General features: G+C 36.5%; 1 protein-coding gene across 1 annotated transcript; it reads right to left on the reverse strand.

The window, feature by feature from the left end:
• Positions 1-5,884: 5,884 nt before the first annotated feature.
• Positions 5,885-9,359, reverse strand: INSL5 (insulin like 5). Its single transcript, XM_033229298.1, has 2 exons — positions 9,136-9,359; positions 5,885-6,390 (listed from the first exon to the last, which is right to left on the reverse strand). The coding sequence occupies exons 1-2, from the start codon at positions 9,338-9,340 to the stop codon at positions 6,158-6,160; spliced, it is 438 nt and encodes a 145-aa protein (XP_033085189.1). The 5' UTR covers positions 9,341-9,359; the 3' UTR covers positions 5,885-6,157.
• Positions 9,360-17,218: the final 7,859 nt, after the last annotated feature.

The following is a 17,218-nucleotide window of genomic DNA, read 5'->3' on the forward strand; positions in this document are numbered from 1 at the left end:
TCCCCCTTCCATGGTTTATTTTCTTCTCAGCATCAGTTATAATCTAATATTACTCCTGTTTACATGTGCCATCCATTAGAATATGCACTTTTTCTGTTCTATTCACAGCTGTATCCTTACTACCTAGAACCATGCCTGGCACATTACTCTCTGAATAAATAATTACTGAATAATGAGTAAGGTAATAAGTCAAGAATATGAAACAATCAGCTTAAATCCTGCAAAAGAAGAGACAGAAGTATCTTTTCGTTGGAGATGATAATATTGCATACCTCAAAAATCCAAAATGAACTAGTCAAGCAGCTATTAAATTTAATAAAATTACTTGACAAGATGCTTGGAGATAATGTTTTTTAAATCAAGATTTTTCTTTGCACTGCAACAAGTAATTAGAAATGAACATGGAAGAAATTTCTCATTCATAGTGGCAAAAAATTCCGGCATAAGTTTAAATTAAAATGTATAATACCTATATAAATAAAATTATTTAAATATTTAAAATAAACTGTGTTATTATAGTAATATATTCTAAATAGAAATTCTTAACATCCTAGAATGTAAATGTTTCCTACATTTGTATGCATGTAATGCAATTCAAATCATAATTCCAATGAGATGTTTTTAGTACAGAATAACAAATTCATATGGAAGCGTATAAGTCTCATAATAGTCATAAAAATTATTTCTAGAAAAGCTATAGAGATTGGCAACTTTTATTACTAGTTGTTAGAATTTACCACAAAGCTACCACAGTCAAAATAGGATAGGGTTAACCCAGGGTAAATAGATCAGTGAACAGAATAAACAGTCTATAATATTTCAAGGTATAATGGAAACAACATATGACTAAAGTGATGTGAAATTTTTACAGGAGAAAGACAATTCATTTAATAAATGATGCAGGAAAAATTTGCTATCCATCTGGAGAAAGTTAAAATTAACCACTTCATGCTATGCGAAAACAAATGTAGGATGAATTAGATATAAATTCAAAGGATAAACAGCAAAATTATTAGAATAAAACTTAGGAGAATTCTTGTGCAACCTCACAGAAAGGGAGATCTTCCAAGGCAAAGCAGGAAATTCAGAAACTGTAAAAGAAAAAGACAGACATTGTATGTCAAAGGACATCCTAAATGAAGTAAAAACACAAAAGACTAGGAGAAAATATTTTATCTGGAGAGCAGTCAAAAAGTTAGTATTCTTAATGTAAAAAGCTTTGAAATTTGATGAGAAAAATACATAGAAAAATGGGCAAATCATATGGACAGATTAATTTACACAAGAGAAAATACAAGTGGTCGATAAATACAAAAGGTGATCACTCCGTAGTCAAGTGAATGCAATTCAATCCAAAAATTATGTTTAATATTTCACCTAATTTCACTAAATTTTTGCAAGTGTAATGACATCATAGACAGGTGAGAATATAGGCTCTCTCATAAATTTCTAGTGGAAATATGAATTAATACACACTTTTTAAATGGTCATCTCTTGTTATATGTTTACATTTAAAATACATATATTGAGATGTTATTGAAATATATGAAGATATATTAAATAAAACAACAACAATGAGATGTAGGACACTGTGTGTAATCCATTTTGGTGTAAAATAGGATGATAGATTCAGTAAATACTGTATTAGAGTAGGTTTACTACCTTAAAAATAGACTTGAATATAAAACAACTCAAAAGTTATTGCTTGTTAAGTTAAGCGAGAGGGTGGGGGATTTTATGGACTAGTCTTGAAAGTGGCACATATCACTACTACTCACATTTAGTTGGCTGGAACTCAGTCACATGACCAAACATAAACACAAAGGAGGCTGAGAAATGTAGTTTAGCTGTGTGCCCAAGAGGAAGAGAAGAAGAAATTTTCGGTGGACAGTTAAAAGTCTATGCTATAGAGATAGATCCATTAGATAGATCACACAGATAGATGATAGATAGATAGATAGATAGATAGATAGATAGATAGATAGATAGATGATAGATAGATAAACCTGCCTAGCTGTATTTGCAGTTACACCACATGAACTCATTATAAATATGATTTTTACTCCTGGCAGAAGTCATAAGAAACTCTTAATAAGGGTTATATTATTACTTTAGAACCAAATAAAGGAGAGCGAGGCGTTTGATTTATTTTATGCTTCTGTGGACTATTTGCATTTCCTAACCTTATGCATATATTCTCCTTTTTTTCCCTGCAAAAAAAGTCGTTACAGGATTTATTGAGAGATGAGGTTCCATTTTTCTTCTTTGTTTCTCCAGGTACTTAAATTATATAAATACATTTATAATAACTAATAAATATAAATAAGAATATAGTAAATAAATAACAAAAATATAATGCAAATATTATTTACTGCTTTCCTCAGCAACCTGGTAAGCTACGTATTGACACAGAAATAAGTGTCAGTACATCAGGATATATGAAGAAAGTTGTTTATTGCATCTTTATTTGTAATGGCAAATACTGAAAACAATCTGAATATCTACTGATGTAGTAAAAAAAGTGGCAATACATATTATAGAATAGCAGTCCTCAAACGTTTTAGTCTCAGAACTCCTTTGCACTCTTAAAAAATTATTAAGAACTTCAAAGAACTTTTGTTTATGTGAGTTGAATCTATGAATATTTACTGCATTGAAATTTAAAACTGAGAAATTTAAATTTATTAATCCATTTAAAAATAATAAATCCACCATGTTAACACAAATAACATATTTTATAAAAACTTGGCCAGGCATGATGGCTCATGCCTGTAATACCAGCACTTTGGGAGGCCAACACGGGCAGATCACTTGAGATCAGGAGTTCAAGACCAGCCTGGCTAACATGGTTAAACGCCATCCCTGCTAAAAATACAAAAATTAGCCAGGCCTTGCGGCACATGCCTGTAATCCCAGCTACTAGGGAGGCTGAGGCAAGAGAATCACTTGAATCCCGTTGCAGTGAGCTGAGGTCATGCCACTGCATTCCAGCCTGGGCAACAGAGTGAGACTCCATCTCCAAAAAACAGCAACAACAACAACAATAAACTACTTATATTTCACCAAAAAAAAAAAAAAAATTTGGTAAGAAGACTTGCATTATTTCAGATTTTTGTAAATCTCTAATGGCTGGCTTGGTAAAAACAGCTTGATTCTCATACCAGTTTCTGCATTTGATCTGTTGCTGTGTGTCGTATTGGTTGACATACATGAAGGAAATCCACCTCATATAGATATTTACTTGGAAAGGGAAGATTATTTTAATGATGTTTTCAGATCGTTTTTAAATTCTTTTTTTGATATATCCCCAAACTCAGCAAGCAGTTATTTATTATAGTTAGATTGCCATGTAAATCTGAAGTCATATCAATCAATCATTTGTACTGTTAGATTAAAATTTTTATTTTGCTCTTTCAGTGGATATTTTACCCATTCATTATTTTATAATATTATGCATTGATCATTTGGAAAATATCAGTTTGCTAAGTTATGCATATCTTCCAAACGTTGACACACAATGTCAAAAAATCAAATTCATTAATATCATCACTGATGCTGATGGTAGGGGATGAGTTTCCCAAAATTTCTCGAAAGCTTAAATTTTATCATCAGCAACAAATACTGTCAGTTGTTTTCCTTGAAGTGAAAGCTTCACTTCATTCACTTTTCAAATCTTATTTCATTTCAAATCCCAAAATCTGAATAACTAAATTTTCACTCTTTCTTTAAAAAAAAAGAAAAGAAAAAAACAGTGCTTCGTGGAAAAAGCAGCTCACAATTTAATTACATAAATTTTAAGTTTGCAATTTAAATACATAAATGCTTATCCTTGAGACAACCATCATACTTCAGTATGCTGCAGAAATGCCTCATCCAGTCTTCCCATTACATCACCCAGAATATTGAAAAGACATGCACTCAAGGGTTGAGATTAATGTAATTTTTACTGCTTCATCAAGGATATTCTTCAGTGAAACCGACTTGCTTTTAAAAGTCAGAGTGCCTGGTAGTAAAGAATATTTTGACTACTAGTACAGATTGGTAAAACTGTCTTGAATCACTAAGCAGCCTAAGTTTGGATCCAGTAACACCATCCACTAACTTGTGTGACTTAGGGCACATTTACTTACTTCTACTGAGCCTCAGTTTCCTCATCTGCAAAATGATGGCGAAGTACTTTCACACCCTCATACGTTTCCTGCAACAAATGTGTGAAGGAAAGTGTTTAAATTCCATTCATAATGCCTTGACACAATTTAAGTGCCCAGTTTTTAGTAAATGGATTTCCAATATGGACTATTGTATCAGTAAGAGCGGCACTTAGATGAACAGAGATTCTAACTCTTGTTACAACCCACTGGGGGAGTTCGCTGTCAGAGTTAGAAATAAAAGCACTGTTTTGTGATGTCCTTACTCTGTCTTTTGTCATTTTATCTGGGAAGACATCCAATTGCATAATAATGACTTGGTTATCTGGGGCTTTGTTTCACAAATTCCAGAATGAGAATAGAATGCAGTAGAAAGGCAAAACCAAGGTGGCTCATACTACAGGAAGAAGCTTATTACTTAACATACTCTGGGTTTCCGCTGTTTATGGGACCTGTTTATGGGACCTGGTGAATACATATATGCCCCCAGCTATTCTCAAATATGACGTTGAAGGACTACATGATATTAGGAAACATGTATTGAGCACTGTAAGGTCCTTTGAGAAAAGCACTTTGTTTAGATTCTCATATTTGACTGTTGCGAAAGGAAAATAAATCTTAGGACTCGAAAATCACTAAGCCAAAGGGAAAAGTCAAGCTGGGAACTGCATCAGGCAATCCTGCCTCCCATTTTATTCCTAAGATAACTGCAAAGATCGAACAACCTACATACCTCCCTCACAATTTGCCCACTAGGAAAGTTTTGTGGGCCCCAAGATCTTTACCCTAAAACAGTTCTGTCAGATTTCACTCTGACAGTGTAAATTGATAGCTTATCTTCACAGGTGTGGGACGAAGAACAGAACCAAAAGTCATCCCTCTGCTCACCTGAGACAAATGCATGTTTGATTGCTTCCTCTCTCCTATATTTATCTTATGTAAAAATGCAGATTCACTGAGCTGGACTGATGCACAAGTGACTATTTCTCTACTCCCCTATCACATGTGAATGGTTGATCAAAGGCTCAAAAGAATACAACCCTTTGCTTCTCACCTATCCACACCTTTTAAAAAGTATTCCTCGGCCAGGCGCGGTGGCTCACACCTATAATCCCAGCACTTTGGGAAGCAGAGGCAGGCTGATCACGAAATCAAGAGATCTAGACCATCCTGGCCAACATGGTGAAACCCCGTCTGTATTAAAAATGCAAAAATTAGCTGGGTGTGATGGTGCACTCCTGTAGTCCCAGCTACCTGAGAGGCTGGGGCAGGAGAATCACTTGAACCTGGGAGGTGGAGGTTGCAGTGAGTCGATTGCGCCACTGCACTCCAGCCTGGCGACAGAGTAAGACTCCGTCTCAAAAAAAAAAGTTATTCCTCTTTCCCCAATATCTACCCTTTCCCCTTTAAATATTGAAGCCCTCAAAGTCATCTTTGGAGAAAGGCACAGACCTGTATCCTGGGTGCACATCCTTAACCTTGGGAACATAAACTTCTAAACTGATTGAGAGCTGTCTCAGATACTTTTTGGTTTACACTATGAATCAATGTTTAAGTTTTCAGTAACAATACACAGTAACTCAAACATTGAGAATGAATAGTTATTTCTGGATGATGAAATAAATAGTTGATGTTTATTTTTTATGTATATTTTTAGATTTTCCAATCACCAGCATTTTCTGTTTACTGTTTAAAAGTTGTTTACAATTTTTTAAAAAGAAAACAGCACAGTGAGCTTGATTTATAGGATTTTTATTGCAATTTTGCACAGCATTTGAAATTTCAAAGCATTAGTAGAATTTGAAAAGAACAGTTCACTAACCTTGGCAAAGGGAGAAAATATAGATCACTGTGGTTTCAACCACTCAGCTATACCTTTTAGAAAAGAAGTTTTGCCTACCCAAAAGCTATCATTTTAATAACACAATATTAGTGTTCTACCAGGGAGTAAAACACTGTGATTAAACATGTGATAAAGCTCTGCCACCCATTGGGTATTTGCTCTTGTCTTAGCAAAGAGCACTCAAATCAGTCATGGAGCAGCCATCGGTGCAACACAAAGTTTGTAAATCTTGTCTTGACATCACTGAACGCTTCTTTGACTTCCAAAGCTCTTCAGTAGGCGTCTGTCCACCCCAAAGACGGTCTTCGCCTGAGGCATCCACCTTCGGAAGGTTTTGCGCTGGATTTTCCTCAGAAAACTCACGTTTATTTGGGAGCTGGAAGGAGTTTCCTGTCTCAGCTGTACGGAAGAGAAAAAAATAATACATCCTTAGACAGCTCCTACAAAGAAGGCAGCAAACATATTACACTGTTGGGGAAATGCACTGGATCCCTGAAATGAAATAGAATCCTACACATAATTTTTTTAAATGTTGGTCTGGTTTCAGAGAGATTAGACATTTTGGGGAGAGCACAGTCATCTCCACTCTCCTCATTTTACAGAGGCAGAAACTTGAGTGCAAAGAGGAGGAGTGACAGCCAGTGTCGCTCAGCTAGTCAGGACCTGACTTCTTTTACTCGCTACCTCTGCTGGATGACCAGCAACTTCCAAAGTTATTAGTTATGTGCTATAAACAAAAAACACATAAACAAAAAAACAACCTTGTGTATGCTCTGCAATCTTGATCAGTAAAGAAGGAAATGGAGACTTAAACCTCTATATCTGAAAATAAAAAGTGAAATTCAGTTTTTGCCTAAGTGTTGTTTCCAAAGTTCACATATAAGCTTCTCTCACTTTTATTTAGTTCAAATTGACTTGTCAGTGCCTTAGAACACCAGCAAGCACCATGAAAAATTAAGTGAATGGATGCTGGTTGGTAAACCAGAATTGATCAGATAAATAATGTATGGGAAAACACTCTGAAAATCTGAGAAAGATTTAATAAGTAGTAGTATGATTTCAGTGATGTCCAACAGAGCTAGCCTTACAGACATCCATTCCACTGCCCTATGTGTTTCAGAGATATCTCAAATGTATTTTTTATAATGCATTTTGGTTTGCTATTCCGGAGATGGCTGTAAATCCTGTAAATTATGCTTACTCTCTTAAGGTTAAAAACCCATATAATTTTTGTTAGCATCGAGTCATATGAACCTCAATATTAAAGTGGTAGTGAAAATGGAAAATGCATGCTTTTTCAATACAATAGCCCACCCAAATATGAACAGTTTAGGTCATTTTCTAAAATGCTTTCATTACCAACATCATTTTAAATTAAACTGAAACCTTAACAATCATACATATGGTCACAACATTTTTCCTTTTTAACTTTTTAGAATAAAACATAGCAAATACAATCAATTATTAAAATAGACTCAAGCAAAGCACAGAAAGACAAACACCACATGATCTCACTTATATGTGGAATCTAAAAACGTCAAACTCAAAAATGTGTAGCGGAGAATGATAGTTATCACAGGATGAGGGGGATGGTTGGGGAAGAGATGGTCAAGAGTACAAAATTTCAGTTAGGAGGAATAAGTTCAAGAAGTCTATTGTACAACATGGTGACTATAGTTAATAACAATGCATTGTATTCCTGAAATTGCTAAAAGAGTAGATTTTAAGTGTCCTCATCACAAAAACATAAGTATGTGAGGTAATGCATATGTTAATTAGCTTGATTTAGCTATACATACATGTATATTGTATGTATACACATTTCAAAACAATATGTTGTACACAATAAATATATATAATTTTTATCAATTAAAAAAATAATTTTTAAAATAGGATTTTCAGCCATGTCCAGTGGCTTATGCCTGTAATCCCAGTGCTTTGGGAGGCCGAGATGGAAGATTGCTTGAGGCCAGGAATTTGAGACCAGCCTGGGCAACATTGCAAGACCCCATCTCTACAAAATATTTTAAAATTAGCCAGATGTGGTGGCACACACCTGCAGTCCTACCTACTCAGGAGCCTGAGGTGGGAGGATAACTTGAGTACAGGGGTTTGAGGCTTCAGTGAGGTATAGTTGTGCCAGCCTGGGTGAGAGAGCAAGACTCTGTCTCTAATCAAATAAATAAATAAAAATTAAAAAAATAGGATTTTAAATAAATTCTACCTCATACTTTAATATATAATTAACAGAAAGAATTTCAGTCAAACTTTTAAGTTAGTTGAATTGAATAATAAAGAAATATAGTGAAGTCAGTCACTTCCCCGTTTCTGAAAGACATTTGGTTCATTTCTACCTTCAAAATCCTGATCAGGCAATTCCTACTACTAGAATTCCCACCCTGCTTGCCCACCACCTTTCATAATCCCCAAATCCTTCAGGGCCTCTGTCAACAACCACCACCTCCATGATGCTGTCACTTATTACAAAAGTCCACCACCTTCTCTTTCCCACCTGAGACTCAGTATGGAATTAGTAAAGACCTTGGCTCTTGAAGCCAGATAGAACCGGTTTGCTACCTAGCCACATTTTCACTAGCTGGGAGAAAGAATTTTCTTCTTGGTAAAATGATAAATGGTGGTAATTTTGCTTGCTTCACAGGATCCTTATCAGAAAGCTGAATGAAATGTTGCACATGTAACTTCCTGGGACTTAAACGTGCTCAATTAAGGTCAGCTTCTTTCCTTGCATCCATATTTAACAACCGCCTGAATTCTAACTTATTATACTGTATAATTACTCATGTGTGAAAGTCTTGCTACTTCAACATGCTCCTTGAAATCACATGCTTCGCTGTAGCCTCCATAGTACCTTCCACAGATGTTGAGCTCATTGAAGTGGTCATGCCATCAAATGATTTCAAGCAGGGGACTAAAAAAGGAGGTCCTTATTTTCTGAAATGTAGCATGCTCATCACCTCCCCAAGCCAAATTCAGTATATTTTGATAATTAATCCCTTAAATTGACATTAAAAAATGCCTCCACAGTACTTAGAGAAACACTTAATAAAATAATGGTTTAAAACACAGCTTGAAAAAATAAGAGACACATGAAAGGAAAATAAAGGAGACACATGAGTTAGTTACCTTGCTGAGCTTGAGGGATCCCCTCCAGATGCCTTCTCCACCTGGAGCTGGCACAGATGTAGATGACTGTCCGTATATATTCTGCCCCACAGAGTCTCACAGACTCCTTGCTCCTCACTTCTGAGATGGCAAATAGGACAGAGAATAGAAACAGAGTGAAAACAGAGCCCTTCATTTTGCTGAGGACTGAACGAGAATCTGACATGGTAAGTGTGGTCAAATCAAATTCTGGAGTGACTGTCACCCTCTTGACCAATTTATACTAACTTTCCTGACATTTTATTGGTCAGAACCTCATTTTTACAATATTTGCTAAGCACATAGGGTTACACAGTAAAGTTTTGAAAATGTGGTTTTATGATTATTGCCAGCCATCCAGTCACTCCTGAATACCATCAACGCATCTGTGAGATGATAAAAACAGATGCCTTCTTGGAAAGCATTATGGAAAACTCATGGACTTTGAAAGTTGCCAAGAATGAGTTTCAGTCTCAGCCTTGCTACTTACTGAGTGACATAGACAAGTTTTAAACTTTTTGAGTTGGGGCAAAGCCTGGTGGCCAACACCTGTAACCCCAGCACTTTGGGAGGCCAATGCAGGCAGATCACTTGAGGTCAGGGTTCAAGACCAGCCTGGACAACATAGCAAGACCTCCATCTCTACAGAAAATTTAAAAATTGCTCAGGCACAATGGCACACTTGAGCCCAGGAGTTCAAAGTTACAATGAGCCGTGACAGTACTCCAGCCTGGGTGATGGTGAAATCCTGTCTCTAAACAACAACAACAACAAAATAAAATAACAAAAAAAAACTTTTTGAACCTCAATAACCATATCTCTAGAATGGGAAGACCCATCTCACAAGGGTTTTTTTGAATATTGAAAGCAACATGAATGTCAGAACAATGGGATATCACACTTAAGTAGGCAAGTTCTTATGTTCTGAGTTTGAATCCTGGCCGTTGCTGTTACCTGGCTGTTACTTACCAGATCTAGACTCTTTTTTTTTTATTTTATTTTATTTTTTTTTGAGGCAGTGTCTCGCTCTGTGGCCCGGACTGGAGTGCAGTGGCCGGATCTCAGCTCACTGAAAGCTCTGCCTCCCGGGTTTACGCCATTCTCCTGCCTCAGCCTCCTGAGTAGCTGGGACTACAGGCGCCCGCCACCTCGCCCGGCTACTTTTTTGTATTTTTAGTAGAGACGGGGTTTCACCGTGTTAGCCAGGATGGTCTCGATCTCCTGACCTCGTGATCCGCCCGTCTCGGCCTCCCAAAGTGCTGGGATTACAGGCTTGAGCCACCGCGCCTGGCCCAGATCTAGACTCTTAAGCAAGTTTTTTAAAGCATCCTTCTTTGTAAAATAGTGTTGATGATTGTAACTACCTCATAGAGCTAATGTGATAATGTGATAATGTGTATCCCACTTGTTACAATAAACAGCTAATAGGCCAGGCGCAGTGGCTCACGCCTGTAATCCCAGCACTTTGGGAGGCCGAGGTGGGCAGATCAGGAGGGCTGGAGATAGAGACTATCCTGGCTAACACGGTGAAACCCCATCTCTACTAAAAATACAAAAAGCTAGCCAAGTGTGGTGGTGGGCGCCTATAGTCCCAGCTACTCGGGAGGCTGAGGCAGGAGAATGGTGTGAACCCAGGAGGCAGAGCTTGCAGTGAGCAGAGATCACGCCACTGCACTCCAGCCTGGGTGACAGAGCAAGACTCCATCAAAAAACAAAACAAAACAAAAAAACCCCACAGCTAATAATTATTAGCTGCTTCTCCTCTCACCATCAGAAGACTGAAAAAGATAACTTCAAAATTCAGAAGATTTTATCTGACTAGGATCTTGTTATCCTCCACCTATGACCTAGGTACACTTTTCTCAACACACATATCTATGATAATAGAAAGCTGAGTCCATATCCCAAGTAGCTAAATAATGAAATTTCTCTTTTGGTAAAACCTCTGAAAGCACTAGTTCTTGCAAAGGTCTTACCTAAACTGAGAATCCCAGAGTTTGAGATCTTAAAGAGCTGTTGACCCAGGTTTTAGCAAGTTGAACAAATAATGGTTTAGTTGATTCTGTGAAATCCTTGTCTGTGATTCCTGGTTGGAAAAAAATTGCTAAGTCTGTGGTCATGATCATATCATTTGTACTTCTTGTGAAATCACAGTTTTTCTGTAGGGAAGCTGGAAAATAAAACAAAATAATCTATTCTCTAATTGAAAGCATTTTTTGCTCTAAAAAATAAAAATTATTTCCAAGAGTCTTGCTTTCTCCATTTCTTTGGCTGTAGTGTGAAGAATGGATTAAGAAGGGCAAGACTTGAGAAAGGAGAAACAGAAAAAGCTGTTTCAATAATTTAGATATGATGGTGGTCTGTTTAAGGTCATGGCAGAGAGGATAGGGCACACGCGTATTCAAAATATAGAAGGGCTTGGTACTGACTGGGTATCTGGGCAATGGAGAGAAAGATGTCAAATATGATACCTAGATTTCTGGCTTGTTCAACTGGGAGGTAGGGAGGTCATTTGCTAAGAAAGCGACCAAACAAACAGAAATGGTTCTGTCAACAAAGCTACTCCATCTTTGTATGGGTCAAAATCAGTGTCTTTTATCAACTGCAGAGGGACATCTGTATTACCACACCCACAACATCAACAACTATTAAGCCATGTATTACCAAACTTTTTCCCTTCTTTGGAGATTTATACTGCCTATCTTGACAATGCCAGTTTTAACATAGCACTGCAGTAGATCTATGGTCAGTGGCTATGGACTGGGCTTCTGCATAACCCCAGGGATATTCAGCCGAGGGATGATCCCTATCTTGGATGTCAGACGGACTTTGGCATGATCCTGCTATCACCACCACTTGATCCCCCGGGTGCAAAGTAGTCCCCTCTTCTGCCAGCTCTTAATACCTCATTAAGGCTCATTTAATTTGGGATGAAAGGCTGGCAATACTTAAGCTCATTCTGTGACCTAATGGAGGCAAGTCAGCCAGCCAACTCAGCTACCCAGATGAAAAGGCTCGTGACAATAATAAAAGCCCTAGATGTGAAGCCTGAAATTTGGGGGCTTTATTTTCCCCATTTGTATATTGAGAGGGTTGGATTTAATTGCTAAAAGTCTTCTCTGCACTTCAAATTATCAGTCTTGCTATAATTGTCCGATTGTTACTCCCACCTCACAAATCTTCAGTGGCTCACTATTACCTCCAGAAGACAATCCAAACAATATGACATTTAATGCTTTCCACTCAGGTACCCAAACATCACTCTTTTCACATACCTCAAGGTCCATGAAAGGATAACCAACTGAAAAGGAATCTTTCCATCTTTTGACGAACCACAGTTTCTTGTTTGCACATCTCACAGGAGCACTTAATCCTTTTCATTTGGAGATGGACGTCATTTTTCTTCCTCATCTGGTCTGTAACTCAGTTTACTATCTATGTGGCAATTATTACGTGTCTTATTTCAGGTTTCATTCAGGTAGTTCTAACAAAATACCAGAGACTGGGTAGCTTATAACAACAGAAATTTATTTCTCACAGTTTTGGAGGCTGAGAAGTCCAAAAGGAAGGTGACAGCATGGTCCGGATTCTGGGACTTCTCTCTGTGTCCTTACACAGAAGATGGGGCAAGCTGGCTCTCTGGGGTCTCTAAGGTCATCAATCCCATTCATGAGGGTCCTGCCCTCATGACCTATTCACCTCCCAAAGACCCGCTCTCCTAATTTCATCACCTTGGGGGTTACGATTTCAACATAGGAGACACAATATGTAATTTTCCACTCTAAGTTTTAATTTCTCCATCTATGAGGCGATAATAATCTGTGTTTTATAATGTTATTGTGAAGTGGAATGAGTTAACACAAGTATAGCACCTAGCATAATATATAATTCAATAAATAATAAATTAACAGTGTCATGAACAAAGGATTAGAAAATGTTATTTTTAGTTGGGACTAGCTACTATGGATGACTTTTCTGTATAACTCTTAATCTCAAAGCCATCCATAAATTTGCACTGCTGTAGCCTTTTTCTTTCCTCCCTTCCTTCATTCTTTCCTTCCCTTCTTCTTTCCTTTCATCCTTCCACAAACAAGTTCTAATAAGAAAGTTCTTATGGTACTGTTTCTTAAAGTGTTTTCTTCAGAACATGAGTCTTTGCAGATGGTCTTTGAATATTTTTTTTAAAAGGATTGCATGATAGTAGTCTCTATCTTTGAGATTAATAATGCTTACTAATATAGTAGAGCCCAGAGAAGAATTATAGTGAGGAAATTTCTTTAACTTTGTTTAACTCAATGTTTTCACAACTTATTTGATCTTGGAAATGATTCCATTGTGAAATTGATTAACATCTGGGATTGCTATGAATTTCTAGAGTAGACTTATTTCTAATTCTCCTCTGTCCCACCACATGGTAGGGTTGTATTTCTCTGCTCTTTAAAATTGGGCAAGACCATATGGCATATTTTGGCAAATAAAATGTGAGTGGATGTGACATACGTCACTTCTGCCTGAAATTTAAGGATTGGTGTCTGATCCTCCAGTTCTCTCCCTCTCCCTGGCTGTGGTTACCAACAGCATTCCTGATGTAGGAACCTAATCACTGAGTCAGAACAATATGGAGCAGAATTGCCCACTGACCTGTAATGAATATGTAATATGAATGAAAAAGAAACCTTTATCATTTGAAGCCACTGAGATTTGGAGATTACTGGTTATAACAACATAACCTGGCTTATCCTAACTAGTATAATTATCTTACAGTTACTTACATGTTACAGATGCAGAGAATGTTTATAATGATTCAAGTTTCTAGACCAAAGCAAAATAAGTTATTTGGCCTTAACAATTGGAATTAATTACCACATTTTCAATATGATTGATTATATGAAGGCCTACAGTTAATGTGTACCAAAAACCCAAATTAACAACCAAACAATGAATTCAGTAAATATATCACTCACTTATATACTATTTATCAATGAACTATGATGACAGTATACTTAATAGATGGTATTTGGAGTAGGCTGGCATGAGTTGTATATACTGTTTGTGGCACTGGACTTTGGAAATCAGATATCAGTTCTTCCATCTAATAGCTATGTGACCTTAATACTTAAAATTTTAAGACATACTTAAAATCTCTGAATCTCAGTTTCTTCATTTGTAAAATAGAGATAATAATACAAACTTCATTGGTTAATTGTAAGGATGAAATGATGCAAAGAGTGCTGATCAGAGTCTCTAGCACAAGGAAACTTTCAATAGACTGATCATTGATGGTAATTAGAATGATGAGAATGCCACCAAACAGAATCTTGGTGTTAGAATGTTAGACTTTTAGGATTGCACTCTAGTTTCCAGCTAAGAGACCTTGAGGATGTATTTAACCTGTGATTTGGTTTTCTGATTTGTTACATTGAAAATATCACAGGATCAATTGCAGTAATGTTAATTATAGCTCTGATAAATTATAAAGCATATCACATATAATTATTTGATGATAATTATGATTATGATATCTCTATAAATTCATTAGCAAATACTAATTTATTTTTGTTATTTTCTGACACAGATAGTACCTGCTCATCGTTGACTAATACTTACTTTTAATGCTTCTAGACAGAGTTTTCATTAAGATGCAGTGACTCGTTCAGCTTTTCCTGGAAGTCATTCACAACTCCTCATTTTCTCTCACACTCCATTGACTAAACCATTTCCATACACAAACATCCACTAAATCACCAAGTCTCTTTGGTTCTACCTTCTAAATTTCTCTATGATCCACCCACTGCTCTCTATCCCCTCTACCACGACCTCAAGTTTCATTGGCATTGCTGCAATGGCCTCTCAGTTGGCCCTGTCATCAATCCATTTTCTTTTTTTTTTTTTTTTTTTTTTGAGACGGAGTCTCGCTCTGCCGCCCAGGCTGGAGTGCAGTGGCCGGATCTCAGCTCACTGCAAGCTCCGCCTCCCGGGTTCACGCCATTCTCCTGCCTCAGCCTCCCGAGTAGCTGGGACTACAGGCGCCCGCCACGTCGCCCGGCTAGTTTTTTTGTATTTTTAGTAGAGACGGGGTTTCACCATGTTAGCCAGGATGGTCTTGATCTTCTGACCTCGTGATCCGCCCGTCTCGGCCTCCCAAAGTGCTGGGATTACAGGCTTGAGCCACATCAATCCATTTTCTATACTGCTGCCAGAATGATCTTTCTGAAACTCATGATTATCACCCATCTCTAAAACTCTCCAACAGTTTCCGTAAAGAAAATTTCCAAATTTCTCTAACATGGCCTGCAAGACATTTCATGATTTGGCCTCTCTCTACTTGTTCAGGTTTTAGATACCCTCTAAGTGGTCCAGTTATATCAAATACTTTACAGATACTGAAGTTTCATATTCTCTTTTTCCCCATCTGAAACTCCTTTCCCTCCAATTTCTAAACCTGGTTAACTTATGAAGAATATGTGTGGAAGGGATATTGAAATAACATTATCTAGAAAACTTTTTGCATGATTTTATAGATTACACTTTTTTACCACTCATTACAGTGATTTTTTAATGCCCTATCAGTAAAGATTAAAATGACCAGCTGACATACAACTTAATAGCAATAATAATAATACTAACCTAAATAAAAAATAGGAAAAGGACTTGAATAGACATTTTTTTCAAAGAAAGCATAAAAGAGCCAACAGGTATATGAAAAGTTGAACATCACTAATCATCAGGAAAATGCAAATCAGTACCAAAATAGTACCTCACACTTATTAAGATGGCTATTATCAAAAAGAGAAGAGACTAATGTTGGTAAGGATGTAGATAAAAGGGAACCCTTGCACACAGCTGATAGAAATGTAAACTGGTACAGCAAATATGGAAAATAGTATAGAGAGTCCTCAAAAATTTAAAAACAGAACTACTATGCAATCCAGCAATTCTACTTATGGGTATATATCCAAAAGAAATAAAATCAATATGTTGAAGAGATATCTGCACTCCCACGTTCATTAAAACATTATTCACAATAGCCAAGATATGGAATCAACCTAAGTGTCCACTGGTGGATGAATGGATAAAGAAAATGTGATACACACAGACACAGATAAATATTATTCAACCATAAGAAAAGGAGGAAATTCTGCTACTTCTGACAACATGGATAAATCTGGAGGACATTGTGCTAAGTTAAAGATGTCAGGCACAGAGAGACAAATACTGTGTGATCTCACATATGTGGAATCTTTTTTAAAAAGTCAAATTTATAGAAGTATAGAGTAGAACAGTAGTTACAAGGGGCTGGAGGATGGTGGAAATGGGGAGATGGTCAAAGGGTGAAAACTTTTACTTATGAGATGAAAAGGTTCTAGGTATCTAATATGCAGTATGATGACTATAGTTAATACTGTATTGTTTACTTGAAATTTACAAAGAGATTAGATTTTAAGTGTTCTCCACCACACACAAACATACACACATACATGAACAAAATGGTAACTAAGTGTGATGACGGATGTGTTAGTTAATTTAATTGTGGTAATCATTTCACAATGTACAATTGGAATATATACAATTTTTATTTGTCAATTAATTATACTTTAAATAAGGCTGGGAGAAAATCCAAAACAAATACACCTAAAATAAAACGAGCAACTAAAAATGTTTTTTGAAATATATCTTAAAAACAATAATTTATATTTAAAGCTTTATTTTGTATGAACAGAGCAGCAGCTTTCTTACTTTTTTGTTGTCATTGTAGGCTATTAGAAATAAAGACTCAACAAATAATTGGAAAATTCAATAAAACTATTATCAGTGAGTTCTGATTTAAAACCGCCAGAACATCCTGGAATCCTCTGTTCTCCTAGTATAATGGCACCATGTCTTTTAATAGTTGACTTATTCAAGGAAAACACAGACATGGTGAAAGTACATTTTTCATTAGTTGTTCTGGATGTTGCATAAATGTCTCATCCATTTAGAAAATGCAGTGTTCATTTTTATAAGATTCATAACAATGTTTTATATGTTCCAACTTAAGGGATACATTATGCTTTCTATTTAATCC

The sequence above is a fragment of the Trachypithecus francoisi genome, unplaced genomic scaffold (assembly GCF_009764315.1).
Source record: "Trachypithecus francoisi isolate TF-2019V2 unplaced genomic scaffold, Tfra_2.0 Lachesis_group12, whole genome shotgun sequence".
Taxonomy (NCBI): Eukaryota; Metazoa; Chordata; class Mammalia; order Primates; family Cercopithecidae; genus Trachypithecus; species Trachypithecus francoisi.

Coding starts and splice junctions, on each gene's coding strand:
- INSL5 (XM_033229298.1), bottom strand. CDS start 9,340: ATGTCAGATTCTCGTTCAGTCCTCAGCAAAATGAAGGGCTCTGTTTTC. Junction 6,391..9,135: donor GATCCCTCAAGCTCAGCAAG/GTAACTAACTCA, acceptor TCTTCCGTACAG/CTGAGACAGGAAACTCCTTC.